At 44.8% G+C, this 16,515-nt stretch overlaps 1 protein-coding gene across 1 annotated transcript in view; it reads right to left on the bottom strand.

Moving 5' to 3' along the window:
• ADAMTS19 (ADAM metallopeptidase with thrombospondin type 1 motif 19) overlaps positions 1–10,827 on the bottom strand; it is a 171,939-nt gene extending 161,112 nt beyond the window's left edge. Inside the window, exons 1-2 of the mRNA XM_040976406.1 lie at positions 10,640–10,827; positions 9,456–10,096 (exon numbers count right to left, since the gene is read on the bottom strand). Of these exons, the coding sequence (XP_040832340.1) occupies positions 9,456–10,096; positions 10,640–10,730 (732 nt within the window). The 5' untranslated portion in view covers positions 10,731–10,827. The remainder of the gene's footprint in view (positions 1–9,455; positions 10,097–10,639) is intronic.
• Between the last annotated feature and the right edge of the window lie 5,688 nt (positions 10,828–16,515).

Genomic DNA, 16,515 nt, shown 5'->3' with positions numbered 1-16,515 from the left:
ATTCACAATATTATCTTGAATTTTTCACATTTTAAATGATTTATCCTAGAAAAATATGCTTGGCATAACCATGCGTGTGTGTTAGTGTGAAATAATTAGACTACACTTTGGAAAAACATTCTTTGGGGAAGTTTTCATACTAAAATGTCAATTAAGGAACCAGTGTTGTGGTGCAAATAGCTTAAGCCAGCACTGGAGTCTTGTCTTGGCACTAATTCTACTCCCAGATACTCCATTTCCTATCCAGATTCTTGCTACTGAACATGCAAAAGAGGCAGAAGATGGCATAAATATTTGGGGTCCCACGACCCACACAGGTGGCTCCTGCCTCCGTCCTGGCTCAGCCACAGCTGCTACATTCATTCGAAGAGTAAACAAGCAGGTGGAAGACCTCTTTCAATAAATATGAAAATAAATATGCCTTTCCAATAAATATGTCTTCATAAAAACTCAATTCAATACTTCCAAAAAGAGCTACCAACTTTCAACCTAGAACATTCCAGTTGGAGAGCTAAAAAGACATAAGAACGACCCAAGCAGATATTTTCATGAGTCATTCAAACGTTTGCATGATTGTTATTTATATATGTACACATGACTATTAATATGCATTAATATGTGTTAATATACTGTTAATCATGCATAAAAATACATGATTGCTATTTCCATTTTGAACTGTGCATGCAAAATAGGAGTCAAACAACACACAGGTCACATACAATTTCCAGTGTCCATAATAAAATTTCCTATCTATGAATTTTATAGCTGAAAACATATACTGATGAAACTTTTATAATGAGAATGTACCTATTATATGTTAGTTGTTAGCATATACATTCCAATTCCAAAATACAGTGGCAATAACCAGATGAACCACTCTGAAGGAACAGCTTGCTTGTCTACTCTCCTTAGCACCTTAGTTTTATTTTTGCCTGTTAATTCTAAAGTTTTACAGGAATCTTGACATACAAGTACTCAGAATGATTAAACAGATCTACTATTTTATTTGCACAAAGTAATTTACTATTCAATTTATATACATTTCCAAGGTTTTTATATCTGACCATACTGCCCTGACATTTTAATTTAGATTACCTGTCACACGCACTTCACAATTTCTTTTTTCATTCTTGGTTTTCAAATACTTCTCTGTAGTGTGTCTTGGCTTTTAGCGTTTTACATCTAAACTTGGTGGTCCCTGTTAGTCTGAAAATATGCTTCTTACTTTACTTCCAGTAAATTTTATCCCGTTTCACTGTTTCAGTAACTATTGTGAAACAGCTGGAGCAAGTCTCCTGCTAAATTACCCATAAAACTGTTGATGATGGTCTGAAATAATTTAGCTCTATTTACTTCCAGATTCCTGAATGGGAAGCAGATTTAAATTTTTCTGTAGCCTTTCATATAATGCGTAGGCAGACATTCACCCTGGCATCGATGTTCTACCACGTCATCTCCCAATCAGTTCCTAGTTTATTCACTGGAAATCTAGAAAACGTTCTGTAGCTCAGTGCCATCTGAGCGGCTCAGGGGAGGATGGCAGAAGATAAGCACGGAGGCAGTCATGTTTACTATCATCACTGCTGAGAAGAAAGAAAACACACGGATTAAAATTCACTCAAGATCCTTGGGGTATGAAGTGGACGAAAATTCAGTTATTAAGTACCCTAACCCAGTCGTTGCCAGAACCACTAGAAGAGTGGTTGCTTTCAAACCTCTACGTCATACGAATCATGTCTTTGAGATACCTTTAAAATATATTAGGTTTGAGGGTCAATTTAGGGTTATGATGTTTTATTAGAGAACACTCACCTACCTCTACTTGACAAACCCATCCATTTCTTATCGCCACAACTATGACCCTGACACCCACGCACGGCACTGTCAGAAACAAGGCATCAGAAACATGGCCAAGGCCATCATCATTGGCCTGATACAGAAAAAGGGTCATTTATTTTAGGGAAGCCAGGCTGCAGCCAGAAGGCTACAAAAAAAAATCTGGGACAAAACATCCTTATGTGTGTCATTTGAGTAGTTATGAAGGAAAAATCCATACGTTTAGATTTTTTAATGGAGAACAATAGGAAACTAAATCCTTAAAAATTTACTCAGTAAAATCAGCCTGGGCCATTCAGCTCCCTATCTTAATCATCTAAGTTCTAAATCGTGCAGAATGTATCTCAGATAACTATAACTTGGTTATGAAATAAAATCTCTTGCCGGGAAAGGCAAGAACTTTCTGGTCCCGAAGGTCCTGCCCCCCTGCAGCAGGCCCACATCATAATCTGTAAAGATAACTGCGTAGCCTTGCGATGGCTGAGCTCCCATTTTCTCACTTGTCTCAGTCTCAGGCTTGGCACTGGCATAAAGATGAGATGGATACCAGAGGATAGGCTGACCTAGACTGCACCCTCCATGCACTCTGCATCAAATTATGACCCTCACTTGGCTAGAGGAACCTCAGAACGTCTCAGAAAAATCCCTAAATCATAATCCAAGACAGACTGTTGATCTCCCATTCAGATTATTTCTTTAGGTTAACATACTTCTCCTCTGGTAGGTACCAGGAACTTCTCTGATTACCATGTTTTTAAATGCAAAGACATAAAGCCATCTGGAATAAAAACATATTTGCAATTACGCAAAAACATTCAGTTGTGTATGAGCTCACAATAAATGTGCTCTATTTTGGTGTTGCATAAAATTACTCTATACTCCTGTGAAGAATTGTAAGAATATTATGCATATAATTCAGTTATTACACCTCAGTAAATGAATATAAGTACTGACTATTAAATACATGAAATTCCTTCTCAATAAATTGGTTCATGCCTAAATCCTTCCAAGGAACTAAAACGCAGATCAATACACTGTTAAACTGCTTTGTAACATACAAAGCAATTCATTTTATAGCTTGATGACTCTTTGTCATGTCACTCCTTAAAAAAAAAAAGGAATAGCTGTATACTGTTCCACTATAAGCAGAAAGACTTCTCCCACATCTCACTGCATTAGCCAAGCTATTCTATAGGTTAAGTTAGAACACCATAAAACATGTTGAAGACACATGCACTCAAGACCAGTTATTTCATCAATAAGGAGACACCAAGCATTCATTTAACCAGTGTGCACTTTTTAACACAAGCAGGACAGAAAGTTGAGGCAAGGAAAGGCTTCTAAGAAACTCTTTGGCACACACAGCTGTCACAGTTATAAAATCGATGCTTCCGAGCAGAACTGCTGTGAAGCTTGAATACTATACAGAAGATTACCAATTCCTTTCCTCCCGTGCCCCTCGACTGTCTGCACAGGATAGTTTCAAGCTCAGCTTTATCAAGAGATTCTTTAAAAATGTGAAAGCTTATTTGAAATTTTTTTCTTTCCTTTTCAGCATGGACCCTTAAGAGTTCATCAAGATCATCTCTGGATGGTAAGACTACAGATGATTCATCTATTTTCAAACTGCCTATTATCAGCATCTATTATTTTGTGATTAATTTTTTTTTCTTTTTAAAATACTAATGCATAAGGAGCACTGAGGCTAGGAGCAAAAACGACAAAAACATTAGAAAAGTAAATTGAATGTACAAACAGAAAGTGTACAAGAAAGGAAGTGAGCATAAAAACTTAAAAAGATGTTCAGATGCAAAAGAAAGTGTAAACTCAAACTGCACTAAGAGGATTCTGGTTAACCTGTTAGACTTGATAAAGATCACAACATGTACCAGCACCAACAGTAATGGCAGCACAGGGGGGAAATGTATCCTCAGTCCCATGCTGGCTTGAGCCTGAGAAGTGTCACCATCTCTGCACAGTGTCATCACACAGTGTTTCCCACGAAGCCCTGGCATGCATGCCCCAGGACACAGATCTGCACTCCACAGGCACCAAATACCCAACACAGCAAAATAAGATGATCATGACTTAAGTTGCCATCAACTAAAACAGAACTACCCAAAAGAAAGGAGAATATCTCTGTGCACACAGCTTGCATTGCATTCATTTCTGCACAGAGGATAGGTTTAAATTGGGACGGGATTGTGATGCAGTGCTGAAGATGCTAACTGTGACACTGGCATCCCATACTCCCGTGCTCAGAGAAGCAGCTCTCTGCTCATCCACACCCCAGAGGTAGCACATGTTGTCTCAAGGACGGGGGAAACCCAGCGTCCCAGCTCCAGTCTAACTCAGCTCTAGTGGATGTGGGCATTTGATGAGTGAGCCAGCATTGAAAATATGTAACATATGCTTGCTCTTTCTCACAACCTTTCAAATAAACTGAAAATAAAAATCATTAGTGTATTTGCTTACACCTCCAATACCTGCAACTCATACTCCTGAAACAAATAATCTTTGTTATCATGCAGAAACACCCTATGTAATACCCAGGGGCCAGGTGTTGAGGGAAGGCAAAGTTGCATACTATTTTGGCAGTTCTGTGTGGTAAAGTCTGACTCCTCATCAACTGAAATCAGATTGATTTTGGACTCATATTCAGTGGTAGTTTCTCTACTGGTATAAGCCAGGATTCAAAAATCTTTTGTCCTCTGAATTCTGGAGCTTCCACATCGTCTGGCATCATGTGTTGGTGACTCCTGTCCTATAAATGTTTGGGAGAAATGTGCCATATTTTTCATGTTTTTCTGATTTTACTGCACCTTTTCCAAGTTTGGATAGTTAGCTATATGAGCACCTGCCACTGTTTTACACTGGGCTGCAGAGTACAGTCACAAATGGTAAGTAACACATGACCACAGAGCGCGGCTCACACTCAAGCTCAACTGGTGTGGTAAGGCACAGCAGCACACATTTAAAAAATTCTATCTTTAGGATTTTAACATGGATCAATCTGTTTTCTTTAACTCCTGTTAGAGAAACTTTGTGTCTTATCATTCATGGCTCATTTCAGTTCTTTGACATTTTGTATATATTTGTCCTCTGAATAACCTGGGACAATTTTCATGTTTGGAGTTCCAAATCACAAATTTTCCTTGTTAGTTCATCTGTTGGGTTTCTATAGTCTAAGCTCATGTAATTTCAGCTCCAATGCACTTAATGACTTTATATGGACAGCAGTTTGCTCCTGTTTATAAACATGTATTTTTCCCTGAATATACATTCATTTATGCATCTAATTACTGTAGCACCGATACCCTACTTTTCTATTAATTGTGTAGCTTTATGTATTAACTAATTAAAGCTTGAGGACTCCTTTTGTATGTATGTTTCATTTTTTTTTAAAGTATAACATTCTTGCACATCAGCATCCCTTCTTAGATTTTCCAAACCAGGTATCCACTGTGACTAGTTGAGTTTATTCAGCAGTCCTATAGTTATCAGACAGGTGAGATGGACTGGCTGCAAGGTGTCAACATCTCACCCTGTGAGAGCGAGAGACTAGGTGTCATCAACATGTCCTCCTTCTATTCATTTTGCTCAGCCAAAGACACACATGTGGTCTCAGCCACTTCCATGTAAGTGGATGTCAGCAAACGTGAGTCACCAGGGTGGCTCAAGTCCCCTTCCACTCTCAGCATTCCTTTTCCTTCCTTGCACGGCAGCTTTTCTGGCCCAGCTCCTGCCACTCGCACGTTTCCAGTGTCTATGCTTTCCACTAACCCTCGTCAAATTGTTTTCAGCCATTCAGGAGACTTCAAGATGTGGGATGTACTTACGCCACCCTCTTAGACTACCGCATCAGACTCAGTACCTCCTCAGTCGTCCCTACGACTTGGCTTGAGAAAAGAAATGAGAAACAAGAATCCGCATCAAAAAAATTAATGGAAATGACTAATACATGAAAGTCTTGTTCTAAATGGGTAAAATTATAGATATGTTTACATCTTCAATCATCGCAATATTACATCACAGAGCTGTAGTCAAGGTATGTGCTGATCTAATTTATTTTGGCCGTCTGTTTAGGGCTGCTTGTATTTTTAAAAAAATGCGATGTCAATTCTGAGCAAAATATTGCTGCACTGCTCTGTGGGACAGAATGTATTGCTTCCATGTACATTATTTTTTAAATATTATCACCTTAGATATAAAAATGACTATATGTTACCTTTCATTCTGTATCAAGTGTCTGCTCAAACTAGAAATCAAAATATGCTATGAATGAAGAGATGAACACGACAGAAACATCAAATATGGCTGACCTAATATGGAACTAATTTGGTGAAAACAGTAAGAACACACCCTAAATCAACTGTTTTATATATATATATACATATATATATATATATAGAGAGAGAGAGAGAGAGAGAGAGAGAGAGAAGTATATGAATAGCAAAAATGAGACCCAGAAGCAATAAGCACTTGAAGATTCAAGCTCGTCTCACTCTCTAGCCACACATACATTAGTATTTGGAGAATAAGCTGACCAACCTTATTAATTACCACAATTTTAAAATGCTGGGTAATTAATGACATGCTTCTTTCCATAGAGACTTTTAGGGATCTTTGAATCCACCAAAAATCAGACAGATGCTGAGCAGCTGACGTGCTAAGGAGTAGTCAGTATGCAAGCAGCTACCGAGAGAAAAAAAATGCACCCAGTGGCCTACTCTCACCTGTGCAACTGACAGGTTATTACCTGGAAAGAGGAAGTTTTTGCAGACTCAAAGCACTTATCAATATCTTGCCCCGTCTGTGTGAAGGCATCCTGATCCCTCACACAGACCTGCAGGATCCCAGCACACCTGAACTGAAGAGGAGCAGAAATGTAGACGAGCATCCACACTCAGACCAAAAACACAGACAGACAAATGAAAGCGCCTAACCTTAGCAGTCGAGGCTTTGAAGCTCTGACCTCAACCAGCAACATTCGAGGACTATTTCTCCCCATTGTATCTTCTGGCCTCATCATGGGAGCTGTTCTTTCCCATTCCCTGGAGAAACTGCACTTTCACATCCTCCCATTCTCTTCTTCACCTACAGCGCTCTGCAGCACTTCACCACCTGGAGAAAGCCTCCCCACACTCCAGAACCCATTCCATACACTGCATTTGGAGAAGCCTTTCTCAAGCAGCCTAATGAGATATTCCCTCGCAGATACCATTTCTCATGATGGCATGTCACCATTTGGATCCTATTTGCTTGTGTAGGACCTTCTAATCTCTGAGTCACTGAAGAGTAGAACATTGGAATGCCTAACACCAAGTCCTAGAATAAAATTAGCAGGGCTCAGTGTGGTAGCCTAGTGGCTAAAGTCCACGTTCTGCACATGCCAGGATCTCATATAGGTGCCAGTTCATAGCTTGGCTGCTCCACTTCTCATTCGTCACCCTGCCTGTGGCCTGGGAATGCAGTCAAGGAGGGCCCAAAGCATTGGGACTCTACCCCCACATGGGAGAGACCAGGAAGAAGCCCCTGGCTTCAGATCAGCTCAGTTCCAGCTGCTGCAGCTGCTAAGGGAGTGAAACAGTGGATGGAAGATCTTTCTCTTTATCTCCTTGTCTCCGTATAACTGCCTTTCCAATGAAAATAAATAAATCTCTCTTTTTTTTTTAAAGAATAAAATTAGCACCCCTTGGCATTTCAGTTCCTCCACTCAAGTTTTAATTGGGTCATCTAACTGCATTTAGGAAATTTGATGTCCAGAAAGATGAACCAGAGAGCAAGCCATGGCAGTTTAGATAGCAGATTATACTCACACTCTCCTAATCCACCACCTCCTAAGAAGGGAACGGCTGGCATGGGAGAGTGTGGCGTAACAAACCCACCCTCCTTGGCTATTTACCTAACTTTTTTACCCTACCATTTGACTACTTCACTGTATTGCTGGCAACGCCAGTTCTCCATAACAAAGACTTCCCAGTTCCGAACATACACATAGGTGGCTAATAGGAAAAGCGAGTAAAACTCCATCATGATAAACAGGGGTGTATGTCAAATTGCCATTCCGCCCATGAAAAACCTACTCATACTTCTCCCTCTGCCCCGAGTCATGAGCAAAGGCATAGCTCATTTGGAAAATGTGACCAGCAGCCCACATTTCAACACAGTGAAATACTTTATCCCCTATTGCTCCGACCGCACCAGGAACTTTTTAGATGTAATTATTTAATGCCCAGCCAAAAGCCAGTGTACAATGAAACCTGCACTGAATGTTTTCCTCAGCGAGGTGTTCAAATACCAACTCCATTGAAAACAAACAAACAAAAAACAGGATATTCTGAAAAGTTTCTCATGACATTTTTCCACACCATGTTCTCATGAATGCCTAAAAATGCCCACATTTAAATATTCATCATTGTGAGCATTTGCTAAAATATAGTTCTTTCCAGCAGTTTACATCATATGACTGTGCAAGCTTGGGGTGGGGAGGGCAGAGTAAAAACTTTCCTGTTCCATTTCATTTGAATTTTTAACCACAGTTTTCTCCTTCATAGTTTGGGTGGCTCTGTGAAGGCATTTTCTGCTATAAATGGCTGTGGGACTGTCCCCCCAATGAATACGTTGGTTTCATGCAAGTTCTTGCAGAATTCATCAACGACTCACTACGAAGGGCAGAAGTCAAGCCACATGTCACAGCAGCAGCATCAATATCATGTGAGTTTTGCCACAAAGCTTCCGAGGTCATGGTGGTGATGGATGTACAAAATGAACATAGGTTATGATACTGATGCAGATGAATATCTCACAAGGGCTAGTATGGCAGACCTGTTATGAATGTTCTCTCTCTCTCTCACACACACACACACAGTTAGGGCCCGCTATGGAGGGTAACAATTTTCCCAAACCCTGGGTCAAGATGGAGGGAGAAAAAAATCCAACCATGATTTGTCCCTAAACACTAGTGGCCTTATATTCTCCTTGACTTTCCATTCCCAACAGACTCAGCAAGGCCCGCCATTTGCTAGTTCCCACCACGGAGGGTAGAGAAACCCTAGGACAATCAAGATTAGGCCACACAACCACCACGCTTTGGATCCTGGTCGGAGTGTGCCTCCTGGTTGACCAGCAGCCCGTGTCTGCCAGAGTCTACCTCTCCAGCCTCTATTTTGAAGGCCCTAAGAACAGGTGTGCAGTGTGGCGGTGGATGTGAGTAAACTCTACACAGATAAGGGAGACTTGCTCTGAGTAACTGCAGTCAACATAAGCCTGTAGAAGGAATCGGAGACTGGGGGGAGGCAGGAGGATTGGTGGTCTTTCCATGTGAGGGTGGGAGGGGGCTTATGTGAGCAAACACTGAAGCACAGGGGACGAGGTTACAGGAGGCCGGACTCCCAGTGGAGAAGATGAAAGAAAAAAGCCTAAGGCTCTTTGAGGACTCTCTGTCATCCAGTAGCACTCCTGGAGCTGTTATGTTGGCCTGGGTGGCAAGTGATATAGAGGCCAGGTGATGGGGTCCAGGAGGACAATCAGAGCAGGGGGTGGAGAGTGGAGGGGTGCATGCCAGAGAGGAAAGGCTAGGTGAGGAGGGAGCAAAGCTGGGGAAGGAAGGCGCTTACCAGGCCGCCTCCACAGGTGCTGAAAGAGGCCAGTGAGCCCGGATGCCGCAGCACCGCCCCGGTGTAAAAGCAGGCGGCGTCGGGTGGCTCGGGAGGGTGCACAGGGGCTGCGGCTGCGGTGGGGCCGGGCTGCGGCCGCTGTTCCACCGCGAAGCGCGGCGCCAGGAAGCGACCGTCCCTCCGCAGCAGCAGGTACAGGTCCCGGGAGAAGGCCGGGATCCTCAGCAACACCTCGTCGCCTTCAGGGTCGGCTGGCTGGGCCGGGGGGGACGGGGGCGGCTGCGGAGGCGGGGGCGGCTGCCACGAGGCCGGGGCGCCCGGGGACAGGGGAGCAGCGCCGCTGGATGCCCTTGGCAGCTCCTGCGACTCGAGCTCCTCGTCTTCTTCAGCCCCTTGCGCCGACACGGGCCGGGGCCGGGACTCCGATCCAGCGGGCTCCTCCAGGGGCGCGGGGGCCACCGAGCGCACCTCGCGTGAGCTGCCCGCAGCCTGCGCCCGGGCGCCTCCGCCGGCAGCTGCGCCGCGCATCCAGCCCGGGTCCGCGCTGCCCCCGCTGCCGCTGGCCGCGTCCACCGGCTCCCGGCTCCAGAGTGCAGGATACACGACCTCCCACTCCTCGCGGTCCGGGGCGAACTGCAGCCCTGCAGGCGGGGGCGGACAGAGAAATGTAGGGTGTGAAGTGCCGCGGTTCGCGGGCTCGCGGTCCGCACAGATCCGCGGCACTCTCGCAGGAGCGCGGAGACCACCCGCCAAGCTCCCCCAAAACTGTGGCTAGTCCCACAGCCTAGCGATCAGATTACAGACCCCAGCGTTTTCCGAAGGGAGGTAGGAGGACCAGGGAAGGGGCGGCTAAATTGGAAGAGCGCGCTCGGTTTTGCCTAAAAAGAAACCCGGTAGGGAAATTCCGGCCCAGGGAAGCGCATTAGAGGACGTTCCTTTGGGTTCCAGCACGTCTTCGCAGCCAGCTCTGCACCCCTCGGAAGAAGGTTCCATTTCACAGACGGGTACAGCGAGGCCGCGAGAAGCGCTCTTGCGCTTCGCTCCCGAGCTAGGCTCTGCACCCGCACGCCCCGCCGAACACCCCCGCTCTGCACGCGCCGCCGGCACCAGCGCCACCCTAGCCGTTGTGTCCTCTCTCTGGACTGGGGACCTTGGAAAGGGAGCCAAGCGACCCCAGGACTTACCTGAAACGAGCCCATTCGCCAGGAAGCCCAGGTGGTAGAGCAGGCAGCAGCAGCAGATGCGAGTCATACGCATCTCGCGGCTCTTCCCCATGCCGCGCGCCCGCGATCGCCGCCTCTGGCCCCGCGCGCGCCTCCTGCGCGATCCCACCGCGGGCGCAGTCGCCTCCCCGGAGCTGAGCGCGAGGAGGAGGCCGGGCGGTGAATTTGCCCAGGCCCCTTTGTCTGCAGGGGGCGTGGGGTGGGGTGGGGGGAGCCGAGTGACTCCCGGAGGCCGCTGGAGCTCGGGCGGGGATGGGGTGGGGGGAGGAGCGGAGGAGGCAGCGCCGCAGCCCCGGGCGCTACGGTTCCCTGGCGAATTAGGTGATGAGTCTACTTTTCGGGCTCTGAACCTTGCAAGAGTTTCCATGGCCGAGCAGGCTAGAGGAGAGCCCCGCCGGACATACCCACAGTCCGGGAGGCACAGCGCGGGCAGTGCTGCCTCGGGACCGGCAGAGGACCGGCCGGCGGGCGCGCAGGAGCGCTGTGGCCTTCTAGCCCGGGCTCGCCGCTTGTAACCCCGCGCCCATCTGCCGGGCGCCTACCCCGGGCTCAGCAACTTGGCTTGCGGGGCGGGGATGCGCACAGTCCTGCGGACACCGTGCTCTTGCTCTGATCCGCAGCGGCTCAGACGGGATGAGTGTGGAGAAGGGAGGGACAGGACTCGTGAAGTGGATGTGGAGGAGCTGACATCAAGCGGATCCAACCAAAAGCAAAAGAAAAAAGGACCAAAGGGTGGCCTCCAGGCTTGATGTTGTGGGACAAAGGTCCCAGAACACCGCACACGTGCTCACAATCCGGGTTGAGTGGGGTGGAGACCGCATCTCCCTGTCCTAACTTCTGATTGGCCGCTCGGCTAGGCCTCATTTGCATCCCCACCTCTAGCCCTCCATAGGCCGAGGTGTGTGCAGGTAGAGGGGCCTCCAGGTCCCACCTCACCCCTCGGGGGCGCCTCCTTTGTTCAGGTCTGTCTCAGGCACAGGTCCCACCAAAGCAAAACTTCAATGCAGATTAAGCACAAAGCTGCAGCCTCCTCTGCCAGAGGCCTTTGATTGGTCTTCCCAACCTCCTCTCAGGGCGCTCCCTAAGCCTGCAGATCATGTCATTTGTCATGGAGTGGGCTTCAAAGGACACCCCGACATGTCAGAGCCTATTGCCCCACCTAGCTTTCCAGCTCTCCATTTGTAGCTGGCTTGCTGGTTTCCTTGCTGGTTCTCTCTCTGTCTGTCAGCCTCCCCCCACCCCCCACCCCCCAAAGGACAGTAAAATCAGGTTCACATGCTGTTTCCTTAAGATCTCAGATCAGGTGAAATCATTTTGCCTTACCACCGGTCTTGCCATTTGCATCTTGCATCTTCCAGGCAAGGCCAGACACCTAGAAATAAAAGTTAATGCAGTTAATGCAAAACCAGTTTAAAAAAAAAAAAAAAGCTTATCCAAGTCCTGAGGTTCCTTCCCCACCTCCTTTGTTGATTTACCTTCTGATCTTCGTGTCAAAGGTGACTTCTATGCCTGGAAGGGAGGCAGCCTATCTTATTTCAAAGGAAAGCCATTGTTTGAATAAGTTAGTCCTAGAATACTTTGAGCTTTCCAGGGTTTAAAAGCAAACAGGAAGACACTCTAGGTGAGTCTGCCCAGAGTGTTGCGTCTCTAAGTCTGTGTTGTAGAAGAAGATCTTGAAATCTGAGTTAACTAGGATGCAAGTTTCAGATCCTCAGAAAACATATGGGTTTCCTTGGTAAGCTATTTGCATCTTCTCACAGGCGCTAAATCATGTAGCCTTAAAACCTGGCGAAAACTCAGAGGTAGTAATATATATATTTTAAAGAAGAATATTGAGCTATTAAGATTAAAAGCTACTTTCAAGGTTGCTTGCTAGGATATCAGTCTTAAATGTTTCTCACACAGAATTCAGCCACATTGACAACAAAAGATGTATGTATGTGCTGGAATGTTTGTGATTTCTCGGAACTAAGCCATACGACTACATTTAGATGTACTTAAAACGGTTACCAAAATGAGTTCCCATCTTTGCCTCTCCTTCCCACCCCCCCCCCCATAATACACAAATCTCTCCAATGCCTCACAGTAGAGGTTAATTCTGACACTTACAGAAAAGTTTGCCCAGTTCCAAGTAGCTCTATTTATTTCCACTTGAAATAGTTATAATTTATTTGTAAATTTTAAAAGGCTTTCATAATCTTTGGGGATGAAGTAATTTGAATACTTACTTCTACAAGTCAACCTTTTGAAGAGTAAGAATGATGTGCTTCATGTATCTTTCTTCTCTTTTTTTACATCACCCTGCCTAACTCGATGATTTACATTGTTTCAGTGTGGAAACTCTCAGGAAGTTCTCCAAGATGCCGGAGACTGTGATGGAAATTGATTTCTTTATAGCATTTTGTTTCAATTCCAATTCCTTAATCCAGAGTTACAGTGTAGCTCTGCTTGTGACCAGCCACTATCAGCATGATTTATCTAGTTTCCCAATAAAAACAAGCCTAGCAGAGTAACGGCATGTGGGACACTTTTGTGCAATCCAACCAGGATAGGCTTAGATGTGCAAATCAGAGCATCAATTTAACTGGATGTGAGTTTGTGCATACATAAAAGGCAGAACTCTCACTTAGAACGGAGTCCATCATGCCTGAGGAAATAGAGGAGAAAAGGCTGGACTGACATGTGTGTGCATTACCCACCTTCCAGACAAGCCAAGAGCAGCTGGGGAAAATATGTTGGCTTAAGACAGGTACCTCTGCATGTCACCAGATGGCAGCTAGCATCAGCAGCGTACCACGTTTGTGTTCTCAGAGCAAGGACAGGCAGAGTCGAGGCAAATGAAGCATCAGAGTAAGTGGAACCAACTGTTCCTAGGCACAAGGTACTCGCATGGTGAAAAGTTGCCTTTGATGCCTGTGGCTTTTCCTTACTCTCTTCACTCATAGGCACTCAGCCTCTTGAAACCTGAAGAGAACTTTAAATCCTTTTCGCCTAGGGGAAAAATTTTAATATCTTGAGAAAATACAAAGAATTCTTTCATGGAGTTGCATGAGGACACCATCTCCCAAACTCATGTCTCATCTGAGATCAGGGTAACAAAGCTAGGCCTGGGCATGATGGAACTGTGGAGGGACCAGGTTTAATATTCACATTAAGTGATCAGGAAGTAGATACAATGTGCTGAATAATAGTTTACAGGTGGTGGACAACACAACATGCAGTTTAGGATTGTGTGCCCCGAGGAGACCCAAGTGATTGCTCTTAGTTCCCTACTGTAGGCAATGCCCGGCTTTAAGCTAGTTCTGTAGACCAGCTGACTCAGACAGAGCCAGGAAATTTGACTTTCATAAACATCTCAGAGAGAAGGAAGTTGTACTGAGACTCTGTGGTTTAGGCTTGGCAGTGTAACAATCTCAGCAGTTCAAAACAACAAGTGTTTATCACCCCAGGTGATGTCTGAAGGCCAGGAATCCTTGAGAGACCAAGATGGATGCTTTTGAGTCAGGACTCAAAGAGATCAAGACTGAACTGGAAATTGCAAGACTGAACCCCATCCAGCAGAGGTTGTCCGGCAGGAAGCTGAGAAACCCAGGACATGTGCTCCCTGTAGGGTTGCCTGTAATGTCATGTTCATCAGAGCTCAGAAAAGACTGCCCAAGATAGAGGCCTGGAGCACCTACCACTTACCGTCAAAGGTAGCCCGCTATCACTTAGATGATGTTGCAAGATGTTCTCTTCACAAGAAAGCAGCCACTACGTACAGCTCACATACAGAGGGAACAATACAGTAAATTTGTGGAAAAAAATTTTAAACTAATCACTCTCTTCCCTGGTCCTAAATTATTGGTGTGCTCTGCACATGCGAAGTATGATCATGCTGTTGTAATTCCCTCTAAAGCCTCATCTGAGAAAAAACATCGGCTCTAAGTCTGGAAATGCATCATCTCCCTTTGGGGTGCGCATTCATGTCCTCACATAGCTCCCCACGTGAAGCTCATGGAACTCACAGCCTCTCCCAGAATCCAGCTGTGAAACTGAAGGAACAACTCATTTGCTTCTAACACACCCGATAAAACAGTGGTGAATCAAGCATGTGAAAACTGCTATTGACATTTCTGTTCAGAAAGGAGACACTTCTGATTCATGTGGTTGTATTTAAACAAACCTGTGTGTGATAAAATTTCAAAGACACACACTTTGATGACATTCAAGTCAGCTTTATAGTTTACTTAATAATACTGCACCAATGTCTGTGTACCAGTTTTGATAGTTACTGTGGTTGTATAACATCATTGCTAGAAAACTGAAAGACTTGAAAAATATCTTCATGATATTTTCTCAAAATTTGATTCCAAAATTATTTCAGAACAAAAATCTAAAGTAAAATTTCCTTTTTTATTTAAGATGTACATATGTATGTGTGTGTGTGTGTGTGTGTGTCTTCTGAAGTCAGAGTTAGAAAAGAAGAGACAAAGCAAGAACTTCCATCCACTGAATCACTGTCCAACAGTCCCAGCTGAAGCCAGGAAAATTCCACCCAGGTCCCACCTGCTCCCTGTGGATGGCAGGGGCCCAAGGACTTGGACCATGTTCCGCCACTTTCCTAGGTATGTTATCAGGAAGTAGGACTGAAAGTAGAACAGCCAGTACCTGATATGGCACCAGTATGAATGATCAGCACTAAAAACAGTAGCTTGATCAGTGTGCCACAACGCTGGTGCCTGTAAAAGTGCTTTGAGACACTTCAGGCGTTCAGTACTATGGCCTTCAATGTCCATGGCCAGTCCCTAAACCACTCACAATTTAGGTTTTTGTTACAATAGTGGACATTAAATTATACCAGCATCTGTATTTGTTATTCCTTACTACATACCAGATTGCCCCACAGAGTAGCATCCTCAAACATTATTATATAGTCTCTTTGTTTTGGGAATCCAGAAAATTAAATTTGAATAGTTCCGGTTCAAGACTTCTGACAAATATGCAACCAACTTGGTGGCCAGAACTCCATCTGGAGTCGCAAAAGACAACCACTCTGAAATGTCTCCCTTTCCCTAAAAAAAAAAAAAAAAAAGGGGACCCAGAGGGAGTAAGAGTTCACCCAAACAGGAACTATTGTATGTTTGTAACCTACTGACAGAATTGGTGTATCATAACCTTTGCCATTATCTGCCAGACAGGATTTACTAACAACTCACGGTCAAAAGGAAAAGAATTGTAGGGACTTTATCCTGTGATGAGAACATAGCAAGGGAATTGGCAATACTATCACAAAGAGAGAATTCTAGATGTCTGCTAAAAGACCTGCAAAGCAATTGTGTTCTGATATGTGCATGCATGTGAGGAAACCATCAACAGTCTGGGATGAGGGGGAAGCAGAAAGGGTAAGACCAAACAATCCTTCAAATTCAATGTATTTCCACTTGCTGGAATGGAAGGAAAGCATAGTACAAGGGAAATTAAACGGTGTTAGGGAAGTATCTGCTTAGTGTTGTGGTCAAATTGAGTGTATAATGAAGGCTGATGTGAGCCCAACGCAAAAAGGCTTAAAAATGAGACTAGAAGTAATCCATCTGTTTCCAAGTAAGTTAATTGCCTACTAGAACAAAGCCCATTGTGTTTGAAGGAAAAACAATATTTTAAAAAGCAGAAACAATGTGAAATTCTCATTCCGTGGCATCCAATTAAAAATTCCACACACGCAAAGAGTAGGAGTGACCCATAGCAAGGATAAAAATGTCAATTAGTGGAAACAGATCTAGACATGACAAAATTAAGAGAAAAAGTCAAGAAAAAAAGTTTTAAGCAACTATTCTAGGCATGTTGTAAGTGTGTAA

Source organism: Ochotona curzoniae, unplaced genomic scaffold (assembly GCF_017591425.1).
Source record: "Ochotona curzoniae isolate NIBS_2020 unplaced genomic scaffold, NIBS_Ocur_1.0 contig_1, whole genome shotgun sequence".
NCBI lineage: Eukaryota > Metazoa > Chordata > Mammalia > Lagomorpha > Ochotonidae > Ochotona > Ochotona curzoniae.
Note: the sequence above shows the minus strand (reverse complement) of the source record. Positions and strands in the feature narration are given on the sequence as shown.